Source organism: Acipenser ruthenus, chromosome 5 (genome assembly GCF_902713425.1).
Source record: "Acipenser ruthenus chromosome 5, fAciRut3.2 maternal haplotype, whole genome shotgun sequence".
Taxonomy (NCBI): domain Eukaryota; kingdom Metazoa; phylum Chordata; class Actinopteri; order Acipenseriformes; family Acipenseridae; genus Acipenser; species Acipenser ruthenus.
The window spans coordinates 57,314,599-57,335,462 of record NC_081193.1 but is presented as its reverse complement, the minus strand read 5'-3'; the positions used below and the strand labels follow the sequence as shown (position 1 = coordinate 57,335,462).

At 37.7% G+C, this 20,864-nt stretch overlaps 1 protein-coding gene across 1 annotated transcript in view; it reads left to right on the top strand.

Moving 5' to 3' along the window:
* The window catches only part of LOC117402887 (zygotic DNA replication licensing factor mcm3), a 45,771-nt gene that overhangs the window by 6,529 nt on the left and 18,378 nt on the right, over nucleotides 1-20,864 (top strand). Inside the window, exons 2-11 of the mRNA XM_034921436.2 lie at nucleotides 6,201-6,313; nucleotides 6,726-6,934; nucleotides 7,085-7,215; nucleotides 7,716-7,954; nucleotides 8,155-8,263; nucleotides 8,861-9,014; nucleotides 9,382-9,513; nucleotides 11,544-11,752; nucleotides 12,090-12,264; nucleotides 17,450-17,576. Coding sequence (XP_034777327.2) covers nucleotides 6,201-6,313; nucleotides 6,726-6,934; nucleotides 7,085-7,215; nucleotides 7,716-7,954; nucleotides 8,155-8,263; nucleotides 8,861-9,014; nucleotides 9,382-9,513; nucleotides 11,544-11,752; nucleotides 12,090-12,264; nucleotides 17,450-17,576 — 1,598 coding nt within the window. The remainder of the gene's footprint in view (nucleotides 1-6,200; nucleotides 6,314-6,725; nucleotides 6,935-7,084; nucleotides 7,216-7,715; nucleotides 7,955-8,154; nucleotides 8,264-8,860; nucleotides 9,015-9,381; nucleotides 9,514-11,543; nucleotides 11,753-12,089; nucleotides 12,265-17,449; nucleotides 17,577-20,864) is intronic.

Sequence of the window (20,864 nt, the reverse complement as noted above, 5' to 3'; positions counted from 1 at the left end):
TGAATGACCTTTGCTTCTGCAATAGTGTTTGCCACCCCTCCTATTTTTGTGTCATCTGCATATTTAATTTAAATTGTTCTAGTAATGTACATATGTGCAAACTAGTTTAAATCAAGTTTTAAGGTAATGTAAGACAGCAAGGAGGGGGTTAAATCTGCTTAGATTTGCATGCTGCAGGCTTTGTCTCCATTTTCCACATGGTCGGAGGCGGGAAACAAACAGTGTTTGTTTTAACTTTGTTGCAAATTTATTTTAATGTGTTATAAATATTTTGAGATAAAATGCAGCTCAGGAAATACACAATGCATATTTGTTATATTTAAAACTAAAGATTTAAGCATAGAGAAAATGTGCAAGGTTTCCAAAACTTTTTTAAAGGGTCAGTGTTTCTTTCATTTTGTTAAGAAATTAATTTTTTTTAATTCATTAATTTTGAGTAAGTGCACACTAGTTGTCACAGAGGTACTAAACAAACATATTGCCGGGGTCGTAGGAAATAAGTTGATCACGCAGTAAGGCAAAAGTAGACAAAAGTAAGGCAGGGCTACAGTTTGATTTAAAGGGGAGGTTGACTGCATGGCTTTTTATTTTTATCTGGCCGTTATATTTACTAGACTGTATGTTGGTGCGTGTTCGTGCCACTGTCTTTTCGTATGAACTTTAAAATGTGTGATCGACGACTGTTTCTATGGTAAACTGTTTTAAACCTCTGTCTTTTATGTTTCTATAACATCGATGTAAATCTTACGTAGTTTATGTGTGATCGCGGAGATTTATTTATATATTAAATGATTTTACACGTCAAAATGTTGTCAATCTTTAATCAAAATTAAAATGTTTCAGTAATATAATCTGATGACATGCTGCATCCATCATATTGGTATGACAAGGTCGTATTTTTACATTTTAATATTAGTATAGCTGTAACTTTATTACAGTTTAGACGTGGCAAAACGTAGGCCTACCACTGCCAGTTAAAAAGAAAAAAAAAAAAATAGTATATACAGTATCTTGATTTGTCTGCATGTCTTAAGCATTAACATTTATTGTTACACACACAATTATATTTAAAAAAGGTTCTAGGTTTAGGGTTGTGGTTTTTAAATTGGGATAGGGTGAAGAAAATTAACCACAAATAGCCAGACAGAAGTTTTTTTTAGTAAGGAATTGTGTCGTGTACTCAGGTTGGGAATTAAAAAAAATCTCTCATGTTTGCACACAGTACATTAACATAAATGCCATATTCTTCGTAAACATGACAATTGTATTCAGGGTTTCCCCTGGGTTCTAGATTTTTGTAGTCACTAGTGACTAATCCTTTCTAAAAACATTAGTCACTCCAGATATTCAGTAGTCACTACTGGCACACAGCTCAAGTCTTCAAGGGTGTTATGAATCCTGTTTTTATTTTATACCTTAAATCACTGTATTGACCAAAACAATTATTTAATTTAAACCGTTTTAATAATGCTCTACAGTTTAAATAAATTGGTAATGTACAGCTGTAAAGTTTTAGAACATTAAAATTCAAGAACCAGATTTATTTGCCTTGAAAAGCTACATAGACACAGAATGCATTATGAATTACTTATACCATGTCTTTTTACAATAAAAAGAAAAAAAAAACATTGTTATAATATTATATACAATCCATGGAAACAGAGTTTTGCAATAAAGCTGAAACTTTGCTGCTTGTTTTCTTTTTCTGTTATCTGACGCATGTGAGCTTTGTTTGTTCTTTTTTTTCTGCTGTTCCGAATCCAAGTCTTCATCTTCTACAACGTGTTGTTCTGTTTGTTCTATTTCACTCTTGCTGAAAAGACGAGTGGGTTTTCTTCTGCGACATTTTACAGTATTGGCTAACAGTTTTGTTTTTTAATTCGCGCGCACAAGTTTACCGCAATCATGTATTTATATTGATGATAAAGTTATAGAAAAGAAGGCAAAGTTCACTATCTACGCATCTCTACAGCTGACCTCAATACGAAAACATATTACTGGCATTTTTTAATTATTGGTGACTAAAACGTACAGTACTGATGCCAATTAAAAAAGAATAAAAAGACGCTTACCTAGTATCAGTGTGATGGATGTCCCTCCCTGCTTGTTACCACACAAATCACTGATGATGGCAGGGAAATTGGAGAGAGCTTCAGTCGCAAGACATTTTTGGCGTTTTTAATCTTTGATGGTATTTCGTCTTGATCGGCCTTTTCTAGTAATGTACTGGTATTGAGCAAACATCCCACATTTTTTCACTGGATTGAAAGCTAAAAACTCTTACTACTCTCACACCAGACGTAACGGCTTGTCAAACTAGACCGCATGACAGTACTTTGGTTTCTGATTGGCCATACATTCTGTATTTTGAAATGTAGTACTTAAGTTACAATAAACTTTAATCGGGTCATTGAAAAGAATAAATATCGACTTGCAGGCATGAACGCACACAGGAAATAAAATGAGTTAAAGACTAGGCTTTTAGTTTTAAAATGTCTTTTTTTTGTATCCTACACAGACTGCAGTAACCGCCCAACTGTTTATATTATATTTAAACAGGGCTTATTTAAAATGTACATATTTAATATGTAAGTTAGCCATGTGTGCACTGAACACTGTTACAGCACAGCAGTCTGGTGTTAACGATTAAACGTTGATTACATGATAAAAGTTTGCAATAGATTGGCAAGTGGTACTAAATAAAATGTGTTGTCCGCCATTTCAGAATTTTTCTCGAGTACCCCCAGGGGTACGTGAACCCCAGTTTGAAAACTGCTAGAAGAAACCACATTACCAACAGATACAGTTTAATAGTAGTAGTATTTGAATGCCGTTGTCCTGACTGGTAAATTCTTCCAGCTTCCCCTTTTATTTTGCCAATTTTCATATAAAAAATGACATTTTTCATTCTTCGCCACCAAGTAAATATTGTGGAAAGTTTTCAAAACAATTGTTGCTTTATTTTTACAACACACGTTGGTGTTGTTGATAATATGATAAACGCGTATATCTGCTTCAGGTTAAACGATGGCCCGTGTTACACAGAACACTACAAATAAAATATCAAATATGCACTATGTATTTCGTTGGTTTTGTGGATTTGCTATGTTTTTAACTTATTTTAATACTGCACATAATTATATAGTTTAGAAAATGCTACTTACCAAAACCATGCAGCACGTGAACTGTATTACATAAATTCAAAATCCTAAAAGGTATTGACAATGTCGACCCCAGGGGACTTCTTTGACCTGAAAAAAGAAACAAGGACCAGGGGTCACAAATGGAGATTAGATAAAGGGGCATTCAGAACAGAAAATAGGAGGCACTTTTTTACACAGAGAATTGTGAGGGTCTGGAACCAACTCCCCAGTAATGTTGTTGAAGCTGACACCCTGGGATCCTTCAAGAAGCTGCTTGATGAGATTCTGGGATCAATAAGCTACTAACAACCAAACGAGCAAGATGGGCTGAATGGCCTCCTCTTGTTTGTAAACTTTCTTATGTTCTTACTTAATAATTTCCTTTATTCCGATTCCAGTGGTGTTTTCTCAATGCAAGATGTATTGTAGGCATATATCCAGTGCCGTTTAAAACCACATACACTGTATATATATATATATATATATATATATATATATAATTTTATCATGCTCTATAGGCCTACTGACGAAATGGTCAAGAGACAGTTGGTGCTTAACACATATGGAATAATTTTGGCCCTGAATTTTAGCATTTTTGGTCATAGAAAAGACACATTTTAACATATTTTATAACGTTACCATAGGCTACTTTTTTTTTTTTTTTTTTTTAGTTAATGATGCGTTTTCGTTTCGTAAATCTTCTGCAGACAGTATTTTTAAGCACAACTATAATAACCTATATTTCAACAGTCACTGCCGAAGCTTATTACTTATTCTTCCAGAAGTAATGGTCGGGTGTAACAGGGATACGAGGTTATATTTGCGCCGGGCCATGTTGTTAACAAGCCTGTCGTCCGGGCTTTACTGTGAAACTGCCTGTAACCAGGGAGGGTGTGAGCGCATTCTACTGGACTGGAGAATAAAAGCAAGGGAGTTTAATTATGAAAACGCAAGTGTAAACAAACAAGTTTAGCCAAAGATTAGCCTGTCGTCAGACATGTCATGCTAATAAAACATGCATTAATTTACTGCGTATCGGTATTGATTGCGTCTGGTCAGGGAAAGTGGACACACGAGCGCGTTAAGAGAGTTTCAGTGGAACATTGGTGCAATGGCGCGGCCTAGCACGAACACTGCGGATGCAAAGGTTTGAGCAAAACTCTCTGTAGTCGTGAAAGCACAGCAGCAGAAGCTGTCAGGTTGCAAAGAATAATGTGAGGCTGAAAGCTACAGCAGCACCTAGCACAGCCTCACAAAGCGGTCTGGGTTACCATGGTAACTGACACGCAACATGAAACTGAGGCGCTGAATGGCTGACTGCATTTACGTCGCTTACCACGGGATGGGAACGTTGCAGAGTCAATGAATCGATGAGGCCGAGGCTCTGATCTGATCAGCAGCAGTGACTCTATGGTTTAGCGATCCTTCTTTTGAACAGGAGGACGTTGTGTGTGACTTTAACAAAAGGGATTTTTTTTTATAGTACAAACAGAAACGATCGTCACTAGTGACGATTCCACATTTTTTTTGTCGTCACTTTCAAAAAACATTCGCAAATTACGAGAGTGACGAGCGACAGCGAAACCCCTGATTGTATTCCTTGCAGTAATATATAGTATTACTAAAGGGATAAGATCTGTACTATGTTTAAAAAAAAAAAAAAAAAAAAGAACCCTGTCAAATCCTCTTGATAGGACAAACAGAAATGAAAAACGTTTGCCATGGTAGATATGATTGCTCGTTATGTCTTACAATGGTTGTTGCACTACAGGAATTTACCATTTTTAAAATCATGCTGATCTACAGTAGCCTACATATACTCTGTGATCTCTCTTTCTTACAATAGCTATCTTGGTTGGTATTGAACTACACGTATTTACCAGTTTAGTAAAGACGTTAACTCTTTAGTTTTTAACTAATTAATTTTACTGTAGTGCTTCCCAAAACAAAAACACCTCCAGAAATGCAAAATAACGTCAATACCAACACATTTTGGTAGTTAACGTTTGTTCCACAAACAGAAATACACAATCAGAAATGTACAATCATACAATTCATTTTAAATTATTTATTTGCTGCGAATATATATTACAGCGATATTCACATTCCCTTATCTAGCGTAATACTGTCGAATATATCCAATCTACATGTTAATGTAAATTATACGTACAAAAGTCATTTTAAATTATGCATTTTTGTTAGGCTAATATATTGGATCTAAATAAATCCGATCTACTAATTGATAAAAATTATACTTACAACATTTTAAATTATTTATTGTTCATTAATATATCCAATCAGCTTATTTCCTGGCTTGATCTACTTATTTCCTAGGCTGGTTTACATTAGAAACAATGGAACCTCCCCTTTAAATTCTAGAGCTTGATCAACTTATTTCCCGATCAACTTATTTCCTGGGACACCGGTATTTCCAATTTTTCCAACACCTGTAGCTGCTGTTCTGTAAATTTGATATGCAGATTTTCTCAGGGTTTGAAATATTATTTGTCTCAGACTGGCCAGCCAAACCAAGAGTATGTATTTTATGTAAATCAGGTGTACCTTTTTATTTTAAACTTGTCTGATTTTATAGTATAGTAGTATATAGTATGCAGTAAACCATGTGATAACATATAATAACTTATCTTCTCTTATAGGGTTGAGGCAGGGGCTAGAAATCTATTTTATTGTGTGTGTGTATATATGTGTGTGTTTTTTTGGGACACTGCTCATGTTGTGTAACATCTGGAAACAGGTGTTTCCTTAGCCACGTTTACACGTACCTTTTTACATCATTGTAGCTGCTGCGCTTACAGCAATGTAAAAAGATGAGTGTAAATGGGGCTTTTATCCAACCAAGCTACACTAAATAACATGCTTTGTTATGGCAGGTGTTCCAATATTTTTTTTTTTGTGTAACTCTGCAGGTTCTGATTAACTGGGTGAGAGTAACAGAAATCTCAACCTGCATTATGTTTTGCCAACCAGCAAACCACTGATTTTATACTATTATTGATGCAGTATATTTTTTAATCAACTGTACTTTACTTGTTACAGCAAGATCAGGGAGTTTACCAGAGCAAAGTACGGGACATGATCAGCAATAACCAGTGCCGTCTGATTGTGAACATCAATGACCTTCGACGGAGGAATGAGAACCGTGCTGCTCGGTGAGTGTAGCTCTGGCTGAGTGAACTCGGCTGTGCTGCTCCCAGGCTACCCCTGCAAAAACAGGAGGGAGGAGCTTTTGCTTACTAAATATCCTCATATCTTTGAATTGGTACATTTCCCTTCAGGTCTATGGAAAACAGAATTTTCTGCCAATGTAAAATATAGAATTTCACATACTTCACTGTGGTTTCCCGATAATGCAATAACTATAACAATTCTAAACAGATTTTTGAACACAAATAGCCTTGTACCCAGGGTTGATGTGCCATAATTACAAAACATCCACTGTTAGTGTTACAGAACCAGCAAGAAACAACTAAGGTGTACCCTAGTTCTTTATTTGAAGCTTTTTAACACAGTATAGTGGTAAGTGCTTTGTGTATGTGGCCCTGATGTGTCTTGTGTTGTTAGGTTACTAAACAATGCGTTTGAGGAACTGCTGCCATTCCAGCATGCCCTGAAGGAGCTGGTTGCCACTGTTGATGCCACCTATGCCAAGCAATATGAGGAGTTCTACATTGGTTTGGAGGGGAGCTTTGGCAGCAAGCATGTAACGCCCCGCACTCTCACCTCCCGCTTCCTGGGAAGTGCTGTCTGTGTGGAGGGCATTGTCACAAAGTGTGAGTTTTTACTCCTGGTTCTGGTCTCTGGTGTGCTTAAAGTATGGCTGGGGGTAAACTTTTCCAATTTCCTTTTAAACATGAAAAAAATTAGTTTCCATAACCTGTCTTCATAACTCATCCCTGCTCCTCTGTTCTGTGTGTCTGCAGGCTCGCTGGTGCGTCCAAAGGTGGTCCACAGCGTCCACTATTGTGCTGCCACCAAGAAAACCATGGAGCGGAAATACACAGACTTAACTTCACTGGAAGCCTTCCCCTCCAGTGCTGTCTACCCCACGAAGGTCAGTATTCCATAGGCCTTCTGATAATCTGCTCAGTCTTTACTAAAACTCACTGTCATAAAAATTGATAAATATTGTTACAAATGTTTCCATTATTCAATTAATTATTGGTCATATGGACCAAAATTTATAAAGTTGGTGTCTCAAAAATCACGTTCATGTTTTCAAATAATTTCGTGAAAGTTGAGCCACCACCTGTGATCGTTTATTTATCTAATCACTTTTCTTTCTAATAAAATGTTTGTTCTATTTTCTGATGGTAAAATGCTTTTAGCTAATTAAGTCTTATGAGGTCCCACAATTTGAGCCATTCCAAGTTTTACTGTGAGCCTTGATTTCAAGTTACCTAGCAAAAGATGTGTGTTAAGTCAGCTGTGGTGCGTCAAATTAAGCTTGCATCAAAAGCTGGGAAGGTTCAAAACTGTTATGCAATGGGTCTTAAATTGTACCCTGCATTCTTAGATTTTGTGATCCTCTTTACTTTGTACTGCTCCTTGCAGGATGAGGAGAACAACCCATTGGAGACAGAGTTCGGTCTGTCTATATACAAAGACCACCAGACCATCACCATTCAGGAGATGCCAGAAAAGGCACCAGCTGGCCAGCTGCCGCGATCTGTGGACATTGTGCTGGACAGTGACCTTGTGGACCAGGTTAAACCAGGGGACCGGGTGCAGGTCATCGGGACCTATCGCTGTCTGCCAGGAAAGAAGGGTGGATACACCTCAGGAACATTTAGGTAAGATCAAAAGTTCTTATTGCTTTTTTTTTTTTTTTTTTTTAGGACAAATTATGGACCTGTGTGTACCCCTTTTAATGTTTAGCAGCAGGTAAGACAAGATCAACAACTTAGGAAGTTTTCTTAAGGCCAGCAAGGGCTTTGCTGTTGTCTTCTGCAGTTACCTTTTTGTTACCTCTCTCTCCCCCCCACCTTCTCAGAACCATCATGATTGCCTGCCATGTGAAGCAGATGAGCAAGGAGGTATCTCCTCTATTCTCGGCTGATGATGTGGCCAAGATCAGGAAGTTCAGCAAAGCTCGCTCTAAGGTAGAGAATTGTTACTCTACTTTCATAGTCTATATATTAAAGACTTCTGACATTTTAGCTCATTGAAGCCATCAGTAATTCTCAAAGTGTATCAAACAAGGAAAAAAATTGAAATTGCATCTTGTCCTGATTCATTTTTCCAGTTAAGTTAGTAAAGTTGACTGCAGATCATTCTCTTTGCCATCTTTGTATCCTGTCTTGTAGTCTTTAAAGTGCTAAATGGAACTCAAATTCCAATGCACAGGGTGTTGTATTGAACCTGAGATCCATAGAAAATATAACTGGAATGGAGCTACTAGCTGTGATCTCATTTTTAAAAGATCTCTACTGCTAAGGCCAGTGGTTACATGCAGGAGCGCTAGGATTGAGTGGCTACTACAGCAGCATTTTATAAACAATAAACTGAAAATCCATTTTGTTTTACAGCATTTTCGTTTCCTTTCCTTATTAAGGGGCATATATGAAACAAGCTTAGCTATTGTGAAACCCCTGGGGTCAATCATTTCTTCAAGCAAAATACATTGTGGCGGACATATTTATCCCAGCACTATTGCATTGTGTTAATCCTGTTTTTTCCCTTTCCCACCACTTCTGCAGGATATCTTTAACCAGCTAGCCAGGTCTCTGGCTCCCAGTATCCATGGGCACGAGTACATCAAGAAGGCCATTCTCTGTATGCTGCTTGGGGGGGTTGAAAAGGTTCTGGAGAACGGCTCTCGAATCCGTGGGGATATTAACGTCCTGCTCATAGGTGCTGCCAGACTCATTCAATCTAACAGTAAATTATAGGCTTTCAAAGACGTGTTTGGAATTACTGTTTGAAAACAAGTATTTTGTATTCAGTCCTGAAGCCAGAATTTTTCACTGAATTCATTGGAGTTTTTATTATATTTGGAGAATCGCTTACAGAATCTGATTAAACTTGATAACTTCAGTTTGAGAATGTAAGAATATGGGGAAATAAGAGGGTCTGTCAGGTCGTCCTTATATACATAGTGTATTCTGATGCTTTGAATTGGTGTTATAAATTTATAGCTTTATATATTTAAAAACTATTTTATTTATTTTTAAGACCGTTGTTGATCGTCGCCTAACCTTGCTTCCCCTCTGTCTTCCAGGTGACCCCTCTGTGGCAAAGTCCCAGCTCTTGCGTTACGTGTTGCACACAGCTCCCCGGGCCATCCCCACCACGGGCCGAGGCTCCTCCGGGGTGGGTCTGACTGCCGCCGTCACCACCGACCAGGAGACCGGTAAGACAAGAATCACCATCTCCCTGACATTGCTTCATTCACTGAGCTCTTTACGTTATATGTTGCTGGGTGGGGGAAAAAAAATTTTGGAACCACATGACAGCTGTGTTACGTCTTGACACATTTAACCAATCAGAGAGTTGAAGGGGTGGGTTTTCTGTGTTAAGCACTTAGAGAGGCTAAAACGTTAAAAATGACTGCTAAAAAAATAACCGGTTATTTTCAAAGCAAAAATAGTGACAATGAATGCAGGGGGTCAAAATAAGCTGACGATCTGCGCAATCCACTGCCTAATACTATATCTGCACCAGCTACTTTATTAAAAAAAATTAAGATTATTTTCGGGTATTATCATTCAGTCCATTTTTTGTCTTATTTTGTACTGTAAGGTGATATATAGTACATAATAGCTATACATATGCACCAAAAAAAAGCGTATTCCTTTTGTTGTGATATCATAACAGTATGTACCCAGGTGCTTGTGAGAGATATTGGGAGGCTATATACCTTTTAAGAAGAAAGGCGTGATGGGATATCAGATGAACACTTATCAGATGATATACAAATGCTTAAGTGCAGAGAGGTGCTGGATTATTACACTCTGGTTTCATGCAACAGTTATGATGGTGACCAAGTGTGTGTGTGTGTAAAAATAAATAAATAGAGGTTAAAATGAACAGTTGCATTAAAAAAATGTAGACAGCAAAAAACAAAGACGTGCATTAACAAAATGCCCTTAAAACTTAACACAAAGAAAACAATTTAAATGAAGCGGTAAGCTCAATAATTATGCTAAAAAGGCAGTGAAAAGGTTAGTTTTTTCTTTTTTTTTCTCTGAACTCCAATAACCGTATGATTTATCTTTCCCCAGTCAAATCGTAGCGTGCCTAAATAAGCACAGTAATTTACCATAAAAAAATAAATAAAAAAAAGTAATCAAAAAGAAAACATAGAAAGAACATAGAGCAGCCAGATAGTCAATGAAAGACATCACATTATTAAAATTCTTTGTATTATATATTTAAGGTCAGGCAAGTTTATTTTTCTGTTAAGTGCTCCCGGCTATAATGTTCTGCCGCCCGCTGTAGAGTTCCTGAGGAGAACCCTGAATAACTTGAAATGTTTAACCCCTTGCTATTTGTCATACCTGGTACGTTCTTAACGCTCACTCTGTGCTGCCAAACGTACCATAAGAACATAAAGTTTACAAATGAGAGGAGGCCATTCAGCCCATCTTGCTCGCTTGGTTGTTAGTAGCTTATTGATCCCAGAATCTCATCAAGCAGCTTCTTGAAGGATCCCAGGGTGTCGGCTTCAACAACATTACTGGGGACAACATAAATTAGGACGTACCAGGTACGTCCTAATTTAAAAATGATGTATATATTTTAAATTCATTGTGGATTGCCGTGATTTCACTTGGGATTGCTCATTGAGAAGCTTATTCACCATTGCTACACCCTGTTAGAAAATTGACTTTATTGTATTTTTGTAACGCAAGCCTGTGAATGTGAGTATGTGTATGTGTTTTAAGTACTCATCCAGAGGACTACTGAGACAGACATCAACTAGTCCTCATCAGATTTAATTCACCTTGGGCGAGCGGGGGTTTCTAACCCTGCAAAAGCAATGTGTGTGCAAAATATACATGTCTCCTCATATTGTACCCATTTGAAAATGTTGGCCACCATTAAGTTTACTTGAGCACCATGTTTAGAAAACTAGTGGCCAAATGACCACCAGCCTACAAAGTGATTTGTCCCACCCTGCATTATGCTAAAATAAATCAATGGATTAGGGTATTGGTTGGTAAGGCCCATGCATTAATTAAACTCCTAGTTGGAGAAATAAACATATTTAGCTAATTTAGTGCTACTCCCAAGTATTTTCTATATACAGAATCTGATTGATGAAAAAAGTTCAGATGTAGGCTATTTTCTCCAGTCTTATTATCATACCTATTTTAATATCGTATTAATGTCATCCTCAAGAAAAAAATGTGATCGTGAAATGTGCCTCCTTTCACTCAGGTGAACGTCGGTTGGAGGCAGGCGCCATGGTGCTGGCAGACAGAGGCGTGGTCTGTATCGATGAGTTTGACAAGATGTCTGACATGGACCGAACTGCCATCCATGAGGTGATGGAGCAGGGTCGGGTTACCATCGCCAAGGCAGGCATCCATGCCAGGCTGAACGCACGCTGCAGTGTCCTGGCTGCTGCCAACCCTGTTTATGGCAGGGTGAGTACACCTGGGGGGTGGAGCTAATCAGGGGTGGAAACGAGGCTTTATTTATTCTAAATAGTAGTAAGAAATTATTGTGTATCATTGTTTAAGGGTATGCTTTGTCATCTTGTCTGGAGACACTGAAGAAGAAAAATTGCCCTATTATTTCTTCAGATAGTTCTCTATAAGACTGGGTCACTTTCACTGGCTTTATGTGACCCTGTCTACATTTTTTGCCACTGATCTCTCAAATTAATCAAAGGTATATTTTCTTTGCACCTCTCTCCGTTGAACCCATTTTCAATGTAGCAGATTAGTGCTTGGATAACAGTCTCTCTCTCCCCTCTTCCAGTATGACCAGTACAAGACCCCCATGGAGAACATTGGGCTGCAGGACTCTCTGCTTTCCCGTTTTGACCTGCTGTTCATCATGCTGGATCAGATGGACCCAGAGCTGGACCGCGAGATTTCTGATCACGTCCTGCGCATGCACCGCTATCGGGGCGTAGGGGAGCAGGATGGTGATGGTAAGGAGAGGATGTGGAACAGTCTGAGACAAAGTATCTGCATACAGCTTATCAACTCCCAAAGACATGAAATTGTTTCCACCATAGTGTGAAGATGGAATTTGATAATCTTTCCATCTCTGGTTTTAGAGATGGTATTCGTGAATTGCTTAGAACCTCCTGCCAACGCTTCTCCCTCAGTGCACATTAACAAATAGATATTACTGTTTTTATTGTGTTTAACATTGTAATTTGCTTTTTATACATCGCAATTGTCGTGTGTTGTTGTGTTTTTTTTTTTGTTTTTTTTTTTAATTGTTTTCCAGGACCCGCTTGTAAATGAGGCCTTGGTCTCAATGTGTAAATCTTTTGGGTAAATATAAAATAGATGCTAGCATCAGATTTAGCTAGTTAGCTTTCTCTTTGCAATAGCCCAATTAAAATGCTGGATTCCAGAAAATTGTACTAAATCTTATTTGCCATAAGTGTCATCAACTGGGGGAAAAAAAGGATTTTATTTATTTTTTTAATTAACAATTTTATAGAAGAGGCATATACGTATCAGAACATTTTTTGCCTTGCACAAATTTACCACCTTTCTAGAATTTGCACAACAGTTTCTAAAATGGGAATTGAAATAACAGCTCAGTTTTGATGTGGGATTAATACAGTATATACAAAAAAAAACCGTATGAACACAGCTGCTCTTTACCCCTATTTAAAAAGTTTTTTGCAGAATGAAGTAAACAGTCGGAACCCAAGTTGCCAAATCAATCAATAAGTCAATCCTTTATTTATATAGTGTCTTTCATACAAAAAGTATATCAAAGCACTGTACAGGACAAAAACAGAAGAAAATCTAAATACAATTCATGTGTATGGCAGAGATGCCAACTGGTATAATTTGGCTGTAGCAGCTACTATTTTGGAGGTTCTGCTTCTGTGCTATGGCAAAGGGGTATTGTGACACCTGTCACACAAAAGTGAATATTATTTAAGTGATCCATTTTTAAGCGCACCACTTTTAGCCTGGCCAGGCATTAAAAATGTGTTGTTTAAAGTGAGAATATACGATACTTAAATGTATGTTTACTGCAGACCGGCTAACCTCTACGCATTTTGCGTATCCGCTACGCATTTTGAGTTGGTAATACACAGGTACGCTTTTATCAGAGATGATACGCAATAATACGTAATCCATATTTTGCTCATCATCTATGATGTTGCCTGTAGTTAGAGAAAGTGTTGCATCTAACGTCAGGGCCGGCCGTAGGGCAAGGCAAGATAGATTAACCAATCAGGGTTTGAGTTCAGTTACGTGATAGATAACTGCATCGCATGAAAAGAAAATACAGCTGAATGAGGATTTTACGAGAATGACAAGGGGGTAAGTACATTTATTATAATAATATAGTACAATATTTAAGTTTAATATTCTGTTTTTGGCTCGTTGCCCCGTTTTTCACAAACGCCTGTTACCATACAGGGATGTCAGTAAAATTCGATTTGATAAAAATGAGCACAGCATTAACATTGTTAATGTGGTTAAGGTACGTAAGGCTTCTGTTTACTTTACAAGAAGGGTACAACTACATTGTAGATAAATGCCGTTTCATTGTGCTTTAAACAAGTCATGATCGGCTGGTTTGTGATTTTTATATTGAAGTTCAGTAAGATGATTAATGTAGCATTATGGATTTTGTTAACGGTAAAATATTTATGTAAGGACTGGGAATCACAGACCTGCATAAGTGTAATCCTGTTTAACTGTAAACTGGGACTACTACTACCAATAATAATAACGTAATATCAGAACTACCAATTTATGCTCACTGATATTAACTTTTTATGAAATGCTCACTACAAACGAATGGGTCCAGTCTTTTTTGTTTTTTTATTCTCTTTTAATCGCTGAAATCCATGTTACTCTCCTGTTTGGATCAGCAAGAATCCTGTAGAAGGAAACTTTATATTTCTGTCCAGAACAAAATAATCGGGCATTACTGTAATGTTACTGCGCTAGGCATTTTGGTCGTCTTCCACAGTAATGTTGACTGTGAAAGAGTGCTCAGCTTGGTGACCAAAACCCAACACAGCTGTGGTTGCTTAGTAACCAGTTTAAGGGTCCTTCAGAAACTGCTGCTCAAATGTCACCTTGCTATCATTATCAATCGCACGTTTACTTGGTTGCTTGTCAGTAAGGCTGTGATTAAGTCACGGTGGACACGGATTGAATGATTTTTGTAGAGAATATTGAACTTTACCAACACAACTTGAAACTCCACCTTAACGAAAAAAAAAAAAACACTTGCACAGTTTAGCTAATGATGTTGAACTAGCTCGGTTGCTTTACTTTGCAACGTAGCCGTTCACACTTGATTCTTTTCAGCGCTGTCAATTGATTTAAACATACATGCAGGGGCAACTCTACTGCCCGATTTGTCAACCTGCAGCTGCATTTTTCAATGCCTGTCTAGTCTTTAACCCAAATCAAGCGATGTATCTCTGCATAGCTGAGGCCACACACTGTTTTTGAGGTAACGCAGCGTGAATACCGTGCTTACTACGAAATTGTCAGTGAAACTGAAATGAAATGCGATGTTTACCAGTTCTGGAAAAACATGGAAACGAGATTCCCAACTCTCGCTGTAATCATTTTCTGCATAAAAAAAAAAAAAAAGAGTACTTCAGGATGACCGGCGCTCCAGAAAGGCATCCAACACGTACAACATGCTGTATCAGAATAATATGTAAACAAACAAACCAAAACGTAAAATAACTGCAAACTGTACCACAGCAGAAGCGACAGATGCACACCGAGGTTTGTAAAACCTATAGTTTGTGTTTGCTGTCCTGTAGAAACCCCACCAAATGTTATGTTAAACATTTTTGTTTATAGTTTTATACGCTGTGAAGCTTACCGATGTTTAATTTTCATCCCCGTGACTTCACACACCATTTCCACCATCCTCTGATTTTTAGTAAAAATTTGTGACAAAATCCCAGCTTTATCAGTTATTCAAACAGGAATCACAAATCAAACTAAAAATGTCACTCTCCTCAGTCAAAAAGATTGAGGTTGGCTTGTCAGAAATAGAGGAATTTACCACAGTGGTCATTCATTAAAAGAAGTGTGGTGTCTCAGTCTAACGTCTGCTGTGAATACTGCTGGACAGACTTCTCTGTGAAGCGTGGTGGGCGTCATGACTGTATCACTCACGTAGGTATGAAGAAACACCAGCAACAAGCAAAAGCTGACACTCCCCATGACTGTTTGTGCAAATGGAGTTTGAGGTTTAACTTGCTTTAAATAATTATTTATTGGATACACTTTCTTGATAGTTGCAGAGTAGTAAAAATGTAAATACAAAACTATGTTAAGTCTTTCTTGAGGTGTTGTTATTTTTATAAAGTTTTGAGGTTGAATATTTCAGTCCAGGTTTGATAGCACTTACTCTTCATTACTAATATTTAAATCCAGAATAAATAGAATTCCAAATAAAAAAAATAAAAAAAAAGAATATCATCAGTATTGAAGTATTTTTATTGGGGTTGTTCCTTTCTAAATGCCACGTGTTTACAATTACCAAAATTATTGGCTTGCCAGACCCTAAGAACCTTTTAATTTCTAGGGCTAGCAGCCCCCGGCCTTTTTAAAATAAATAAATAAATAATCTCCGCTACTATTTTCTACTTTCCTAACTTGGCATCTCTGGTATAGAAATTAAACAAAAACAGAGGTTAGAATTCAGTTTAAAAAAGCTAATATAATACATTTGTATAGAGATTAAAGCGAAATATAAAAAAAAAGCGAATATAAAATAATACGTTTTCAATTTTGACTTAGTCATCATGATGTAGCACTTCTGATATGAGGTGGCAGTGCATTCCACAGTCTGGGAGCACAGTGACTGAAAGCTATCTCTCCCTTCCTTTTTGTATACACTTGTGAGAGGCACACAAGGCCTGCATCAGCTGATCTTAAATCATGAGAAGGTATATATGTGACAAGGAGCTCCTTTATATAATCTGGTGCCATACCTGTAAGTGCTTTAAGTCAGAAGTAAACATTTTAAATGAACTCTAAAGTTCACTGAGAGTCAGTGCAGTGAATCCAGCACAGGTGTTATGTGGTCTCTTTTTTCGTTCTGCTAAGAAGCCTAGCAGTTGCATTCTGTAGAAGCTGCAGGTGATTTATGGTGTGACCTAGAAGCCCAGCAAAGAGAGCACTGCAGTAGTCAAGTCGGGAAGACACAAAAGCATGAATTAGTTTCTCAGCATCAGACATAGGGAGAAATGATCTAATTTTAAATCTATTTAGATCTAAGCAATGTTTTGCAAATGGTAAAAGGGCACTTTGGTGACGTTGTGAATATGCAACGCAAAAGATAAATCAGAATAAAAGACCCTTGCATTTTTTCACTTCCATTTTTATGTTTGTGATCAAATTGCCCAGATATTTTAGGTATTTTGTTGCTGCTGAGAACCTAATAACAGAACCTGTTTAACTGTAAAAAAAAAAAAGACATCCACCTTCACATCAGTAAAGCATTCAGCTAAGGCTGATACAGCCAGGGTGTCATCAGGTTTTACAGAGATGTAGAGCTGTGTGTCATCAACATAGCAGTGAATGTAACACCATGTTTTTGGATTATCTCACCCAGCGGTAACATGTACAAAGAGAAAAGAATGGGTCCCAGTATAGAGCCTCGGGGAATGACGCAGGCAACCCATGAAAATCCAGACAGAGTCTCCTAATGAAACAAATTGCTGTCTGAGTGAGATATGACTTGAACCATTTTAAGACAATACCAGACAATTCAACCCAACTTCTAAGATGATCAATTTAAGTGGTATGGTCCACTGTATCAAATACAGCACTTGAATCTAAAAACAAGAATAGATACACAAGTAGAATCTGCACTTAACAGTAGATCTTTCACCACTCTGATGAGCGCAGTCTCTGTACTGTGTGCAGAACGAGCACTTTGTCACTGAATTTTGAGCGGATATCCGACCATGAAAATACCTTGTTTGTTATAGCACTAGTAAGAGAGCCACTAAGCTAACACTTCACACTGCTCTTCCCAACTAAAGAGCTTATGAGAACAGTCCTATGGCAGAAGAGACAGGGGCCTAAATTAAATCAAAGCTATACTTGCACTTCCCTCTGCTTAACTAGTGTCTCTATCTACCTCTCCTTAAGCTTTGCCCCTGGGCAGTGCTGTAGAAAATCTGGCTACCGATGACCCCAATGCAATCCATGAGGAGGAGGAGGAGCTTCAGGTTTACGAGAAACACAACAACCTGCTTCATGGAAGCAAACGGCGCGGGTAAGGCCAGAAATCTATTGAATCATTAATTAAACCAGGCATGATGTGTAATTGCCCTTTATATGTAGGTCTTAAATGTTAGCGTTTGAAATCAACACATCATTTAAATTTGTTTTTTTGAGGGCAGCTTTTTCTAACCTTTGAATTACTCTTGGGAACATTCTTCAGCTGTACAGTGGGTTCCATGGAAAATGTCCCCAGTACTGTTGTAAGCGTGGTCATGCCTCAACTACATTTGTGAAAAATCCCCCAAAGAACCGCCAGGTGACGTGTTTTTCTTTAGAACCTAAAAAAAACTTAGTCTTCAACAGTGCCTAAGGCTTTCTAAATCTGGGTGTAGGGGTCCCAAGGTCCCACAAAGTAAAACTGTAAAATAAATAACCAGATTACAAAACGAATCCAAAGCATAATATTAAAACCGCAAACTTTACCAGAACTTGCACTTATTGGCACTGTACTTCTAAACAACATTGAGGATGTGAATGTTTTACCCAGATAAGAGCCATCAACCAAAATGAGATTCCCCCCCCCCCCCAATACCTTAATAAGGAAAAACAGCAAATGTCACATTGTTAAAATTAGAGGGTACCCAAACCCAAAACCTTCTCTGGAGCGCTGGGTACAACCTATTTGTAAACTGCAGTATACAGGCTTTGACAATCCCAATTGTACATAAAGCCTTTAGTACAATTTACAGGTCTTTCCAAAAAACTTACGACATGTGTCACTAGCAACACAGAAGTTACGTAAAACATGTATAAGATGTCAGATGTTTCTGAATAGGGTGGTATTTTTTTCATGGTAAAAATGGCTTATTTCACAATCTAAAATTTTTCCACGATTTAAACATACTATGTATTAAAACAAAATTGAAATTTGAAATCACATTCAAGATTGATCATTATACAACACATGTTCCTAAATATTTAATTGCTTACTTGAAAACATTAAATGCTAAATTCTAGAATATTTAGGTTTCTTTTACTGACTGCGACTAAAATGGTCACAAATGCGTCATTGGCGCCTGTAACACAAAAACACTGCCTCGCTGCTTTTAAAGAGACTAGCGAGAACACCGAACGTGCAATCTCCGCTGCCTGGTTTGTTTTACAATTGCATCATTTGAAATGGTGCTGAACTGTACCTGTGTGTACTGATAGGATTAAAACAGCCACATGGACTGAAGGGAAGGCGCAATGAACTTTGAACCTGGGTGCAATTTGTAGTTCGGAGTGAAAACAGGGAGCTAATTTTGGCCCTGTCCACACTACATAACCAGACCTGCTAACCTCTACGCATTTTGAGTTGGTAATATGTGGGTACGCTTTTATCAGAGATGATACACAGTAATACGTAATCCATATTTCGCTCGTCGTCTATGATTTTTCCTGTAGTTGGAGAAAGTGTGTTGCATCTAACGTCAGGGCCGGCCTTAGGACAAGGCAAGCAAGATAGATTAACCAATCAGGTTTTGAGTTTAGTTACCTGATAGAATAACCAATCGGCTCTTGAGTTTAGTTGACGATCCAACCTCTGTTTTTAAAAAAAAATTCATGGGTTGACTGACAAATTCCTACCACCCAGTTTCTTTGTATAGTCACAGACATTCTACTGTAGCCTATCAGGCTTTGTTGAGCTGACTCGCTTGTGTTTCAACTGCCAGTTTCGGACACACTGGAGGGAGTGTGAAGTACTGTGACTTGTGAGGAAATTATTTATTTCAAACTGGCTACGGTACCTTTGTTTTTTTAATTAATGCATTCATTTTTGTCTGCGGGATAAATGCTGTTTCATTGTTCTTTTAAACAAGTCATAAACGGCTGGAGTGTTCAGCTTGGTGACCAAAAACAAAACCCAACACAGAGCCAGCCTGAGCACAGACATGCTAAGTTCACTGGTAACGCACAAAGTCATGATGTCAGTGAAGCAGCAAGTGTGTCACACACAAACCTTTAGTGACACCTTGCTCAGGAAAGCCAAGTCAGCCACCTATGACGCTAAACATTCAAGATCTGAAAGTGCAGTTTGACCTGTTGGATTCCTTTCTGTTCCAAACAACTCACTTTGTGGATGGATAGCTATCACATTTGGTGCTGACTCGGTGACCATTTACAAGTTTTTTTTCCTTTTAAAAGTACTTTGTTTCTCTGTTTTAGAAGCTTATATATTTAAATTTTGTTATGTTTTGACAGCAAGTAAAATACAAACAAACAAACACCTGAAAAAAGAAACAAGGACCAGGGGTCACAAATGGAGATTAGATAAAGGGGCATTCAGAACAGAAAATAGGAGGCACTTTTTACACAGAATTGTAAGGGTCTGGAACCAGCTCCCCAGTAATGTTGTTGAAGTGGACACCCTGGGATCCTACAAGGAGCTGCTTGATGAGATTCTAGGATCATTAAGCTACTAATAACCAAACGAGCAAGATGGGCCAAATGGCCTCCTCTCGTTTGTAAACTTTATGTTCTTATACTACAAAAATGGCTATTTTCTGTACTTGAAATAATTTTCAGTTGGTATAAATTAAAAAGGTTTCATCTATACTAAGGTAAACAAAATTAAATTTAAACTGAAGCAATCCTAGCTAATAATTTTTTTTTTTTTTACTGAAATTCAAAACTCACCAGAGCGTAGCATTTAGCTGTTTTATACCCTAAAACAATTCTGGGTGGAAACCCCCCCCCGAGATGTACTACTCAAAAAAAAAAAAAAAAGTCAAAGTTAGCAGGTCTGCATAACCAATCTCAAGAACCGTACTCGAAACCATTCTAATTAATCCAGCTCAAACCGTCCACACTGAAGTACCGTTTCATGTTTAGTCGGGCTTAGTGCGTCCACACACCATTAGAATAGTTCAGTTACAGTTCCTAGCAGCGCAGTGAACAGTGGGAATTAATACAATAGTATCCCACCATACACTGTATTTTATTTTAAATAATACTAGAGGTGCATATTGCTAAAATGAAATGGAACATATTTTGGAAAAAGTAAATGCACACGCACACACAAGCAGGGCTTGAAGTTTTGAGGTTTTATTTTTAATCGGGTGACATCCCTTTAAACAAATTGAGTTTATTCTGTTTTCATAATTAAACTGTTAAATAGAAAACACTTTGTTTTTACCTTCATATCTTGCCTGCGCCTAATTCTGGTCTCCTTAATTTTATTTCAAACAGAGCTGAAAAATTTAATTAAATTGTTCATCCCGATCCTATTTTTAACTTGCAGTCACCTAATTTAACGTTGTGCTTTTCCCCCACTAGTTTATAACAGATCTCATGACCG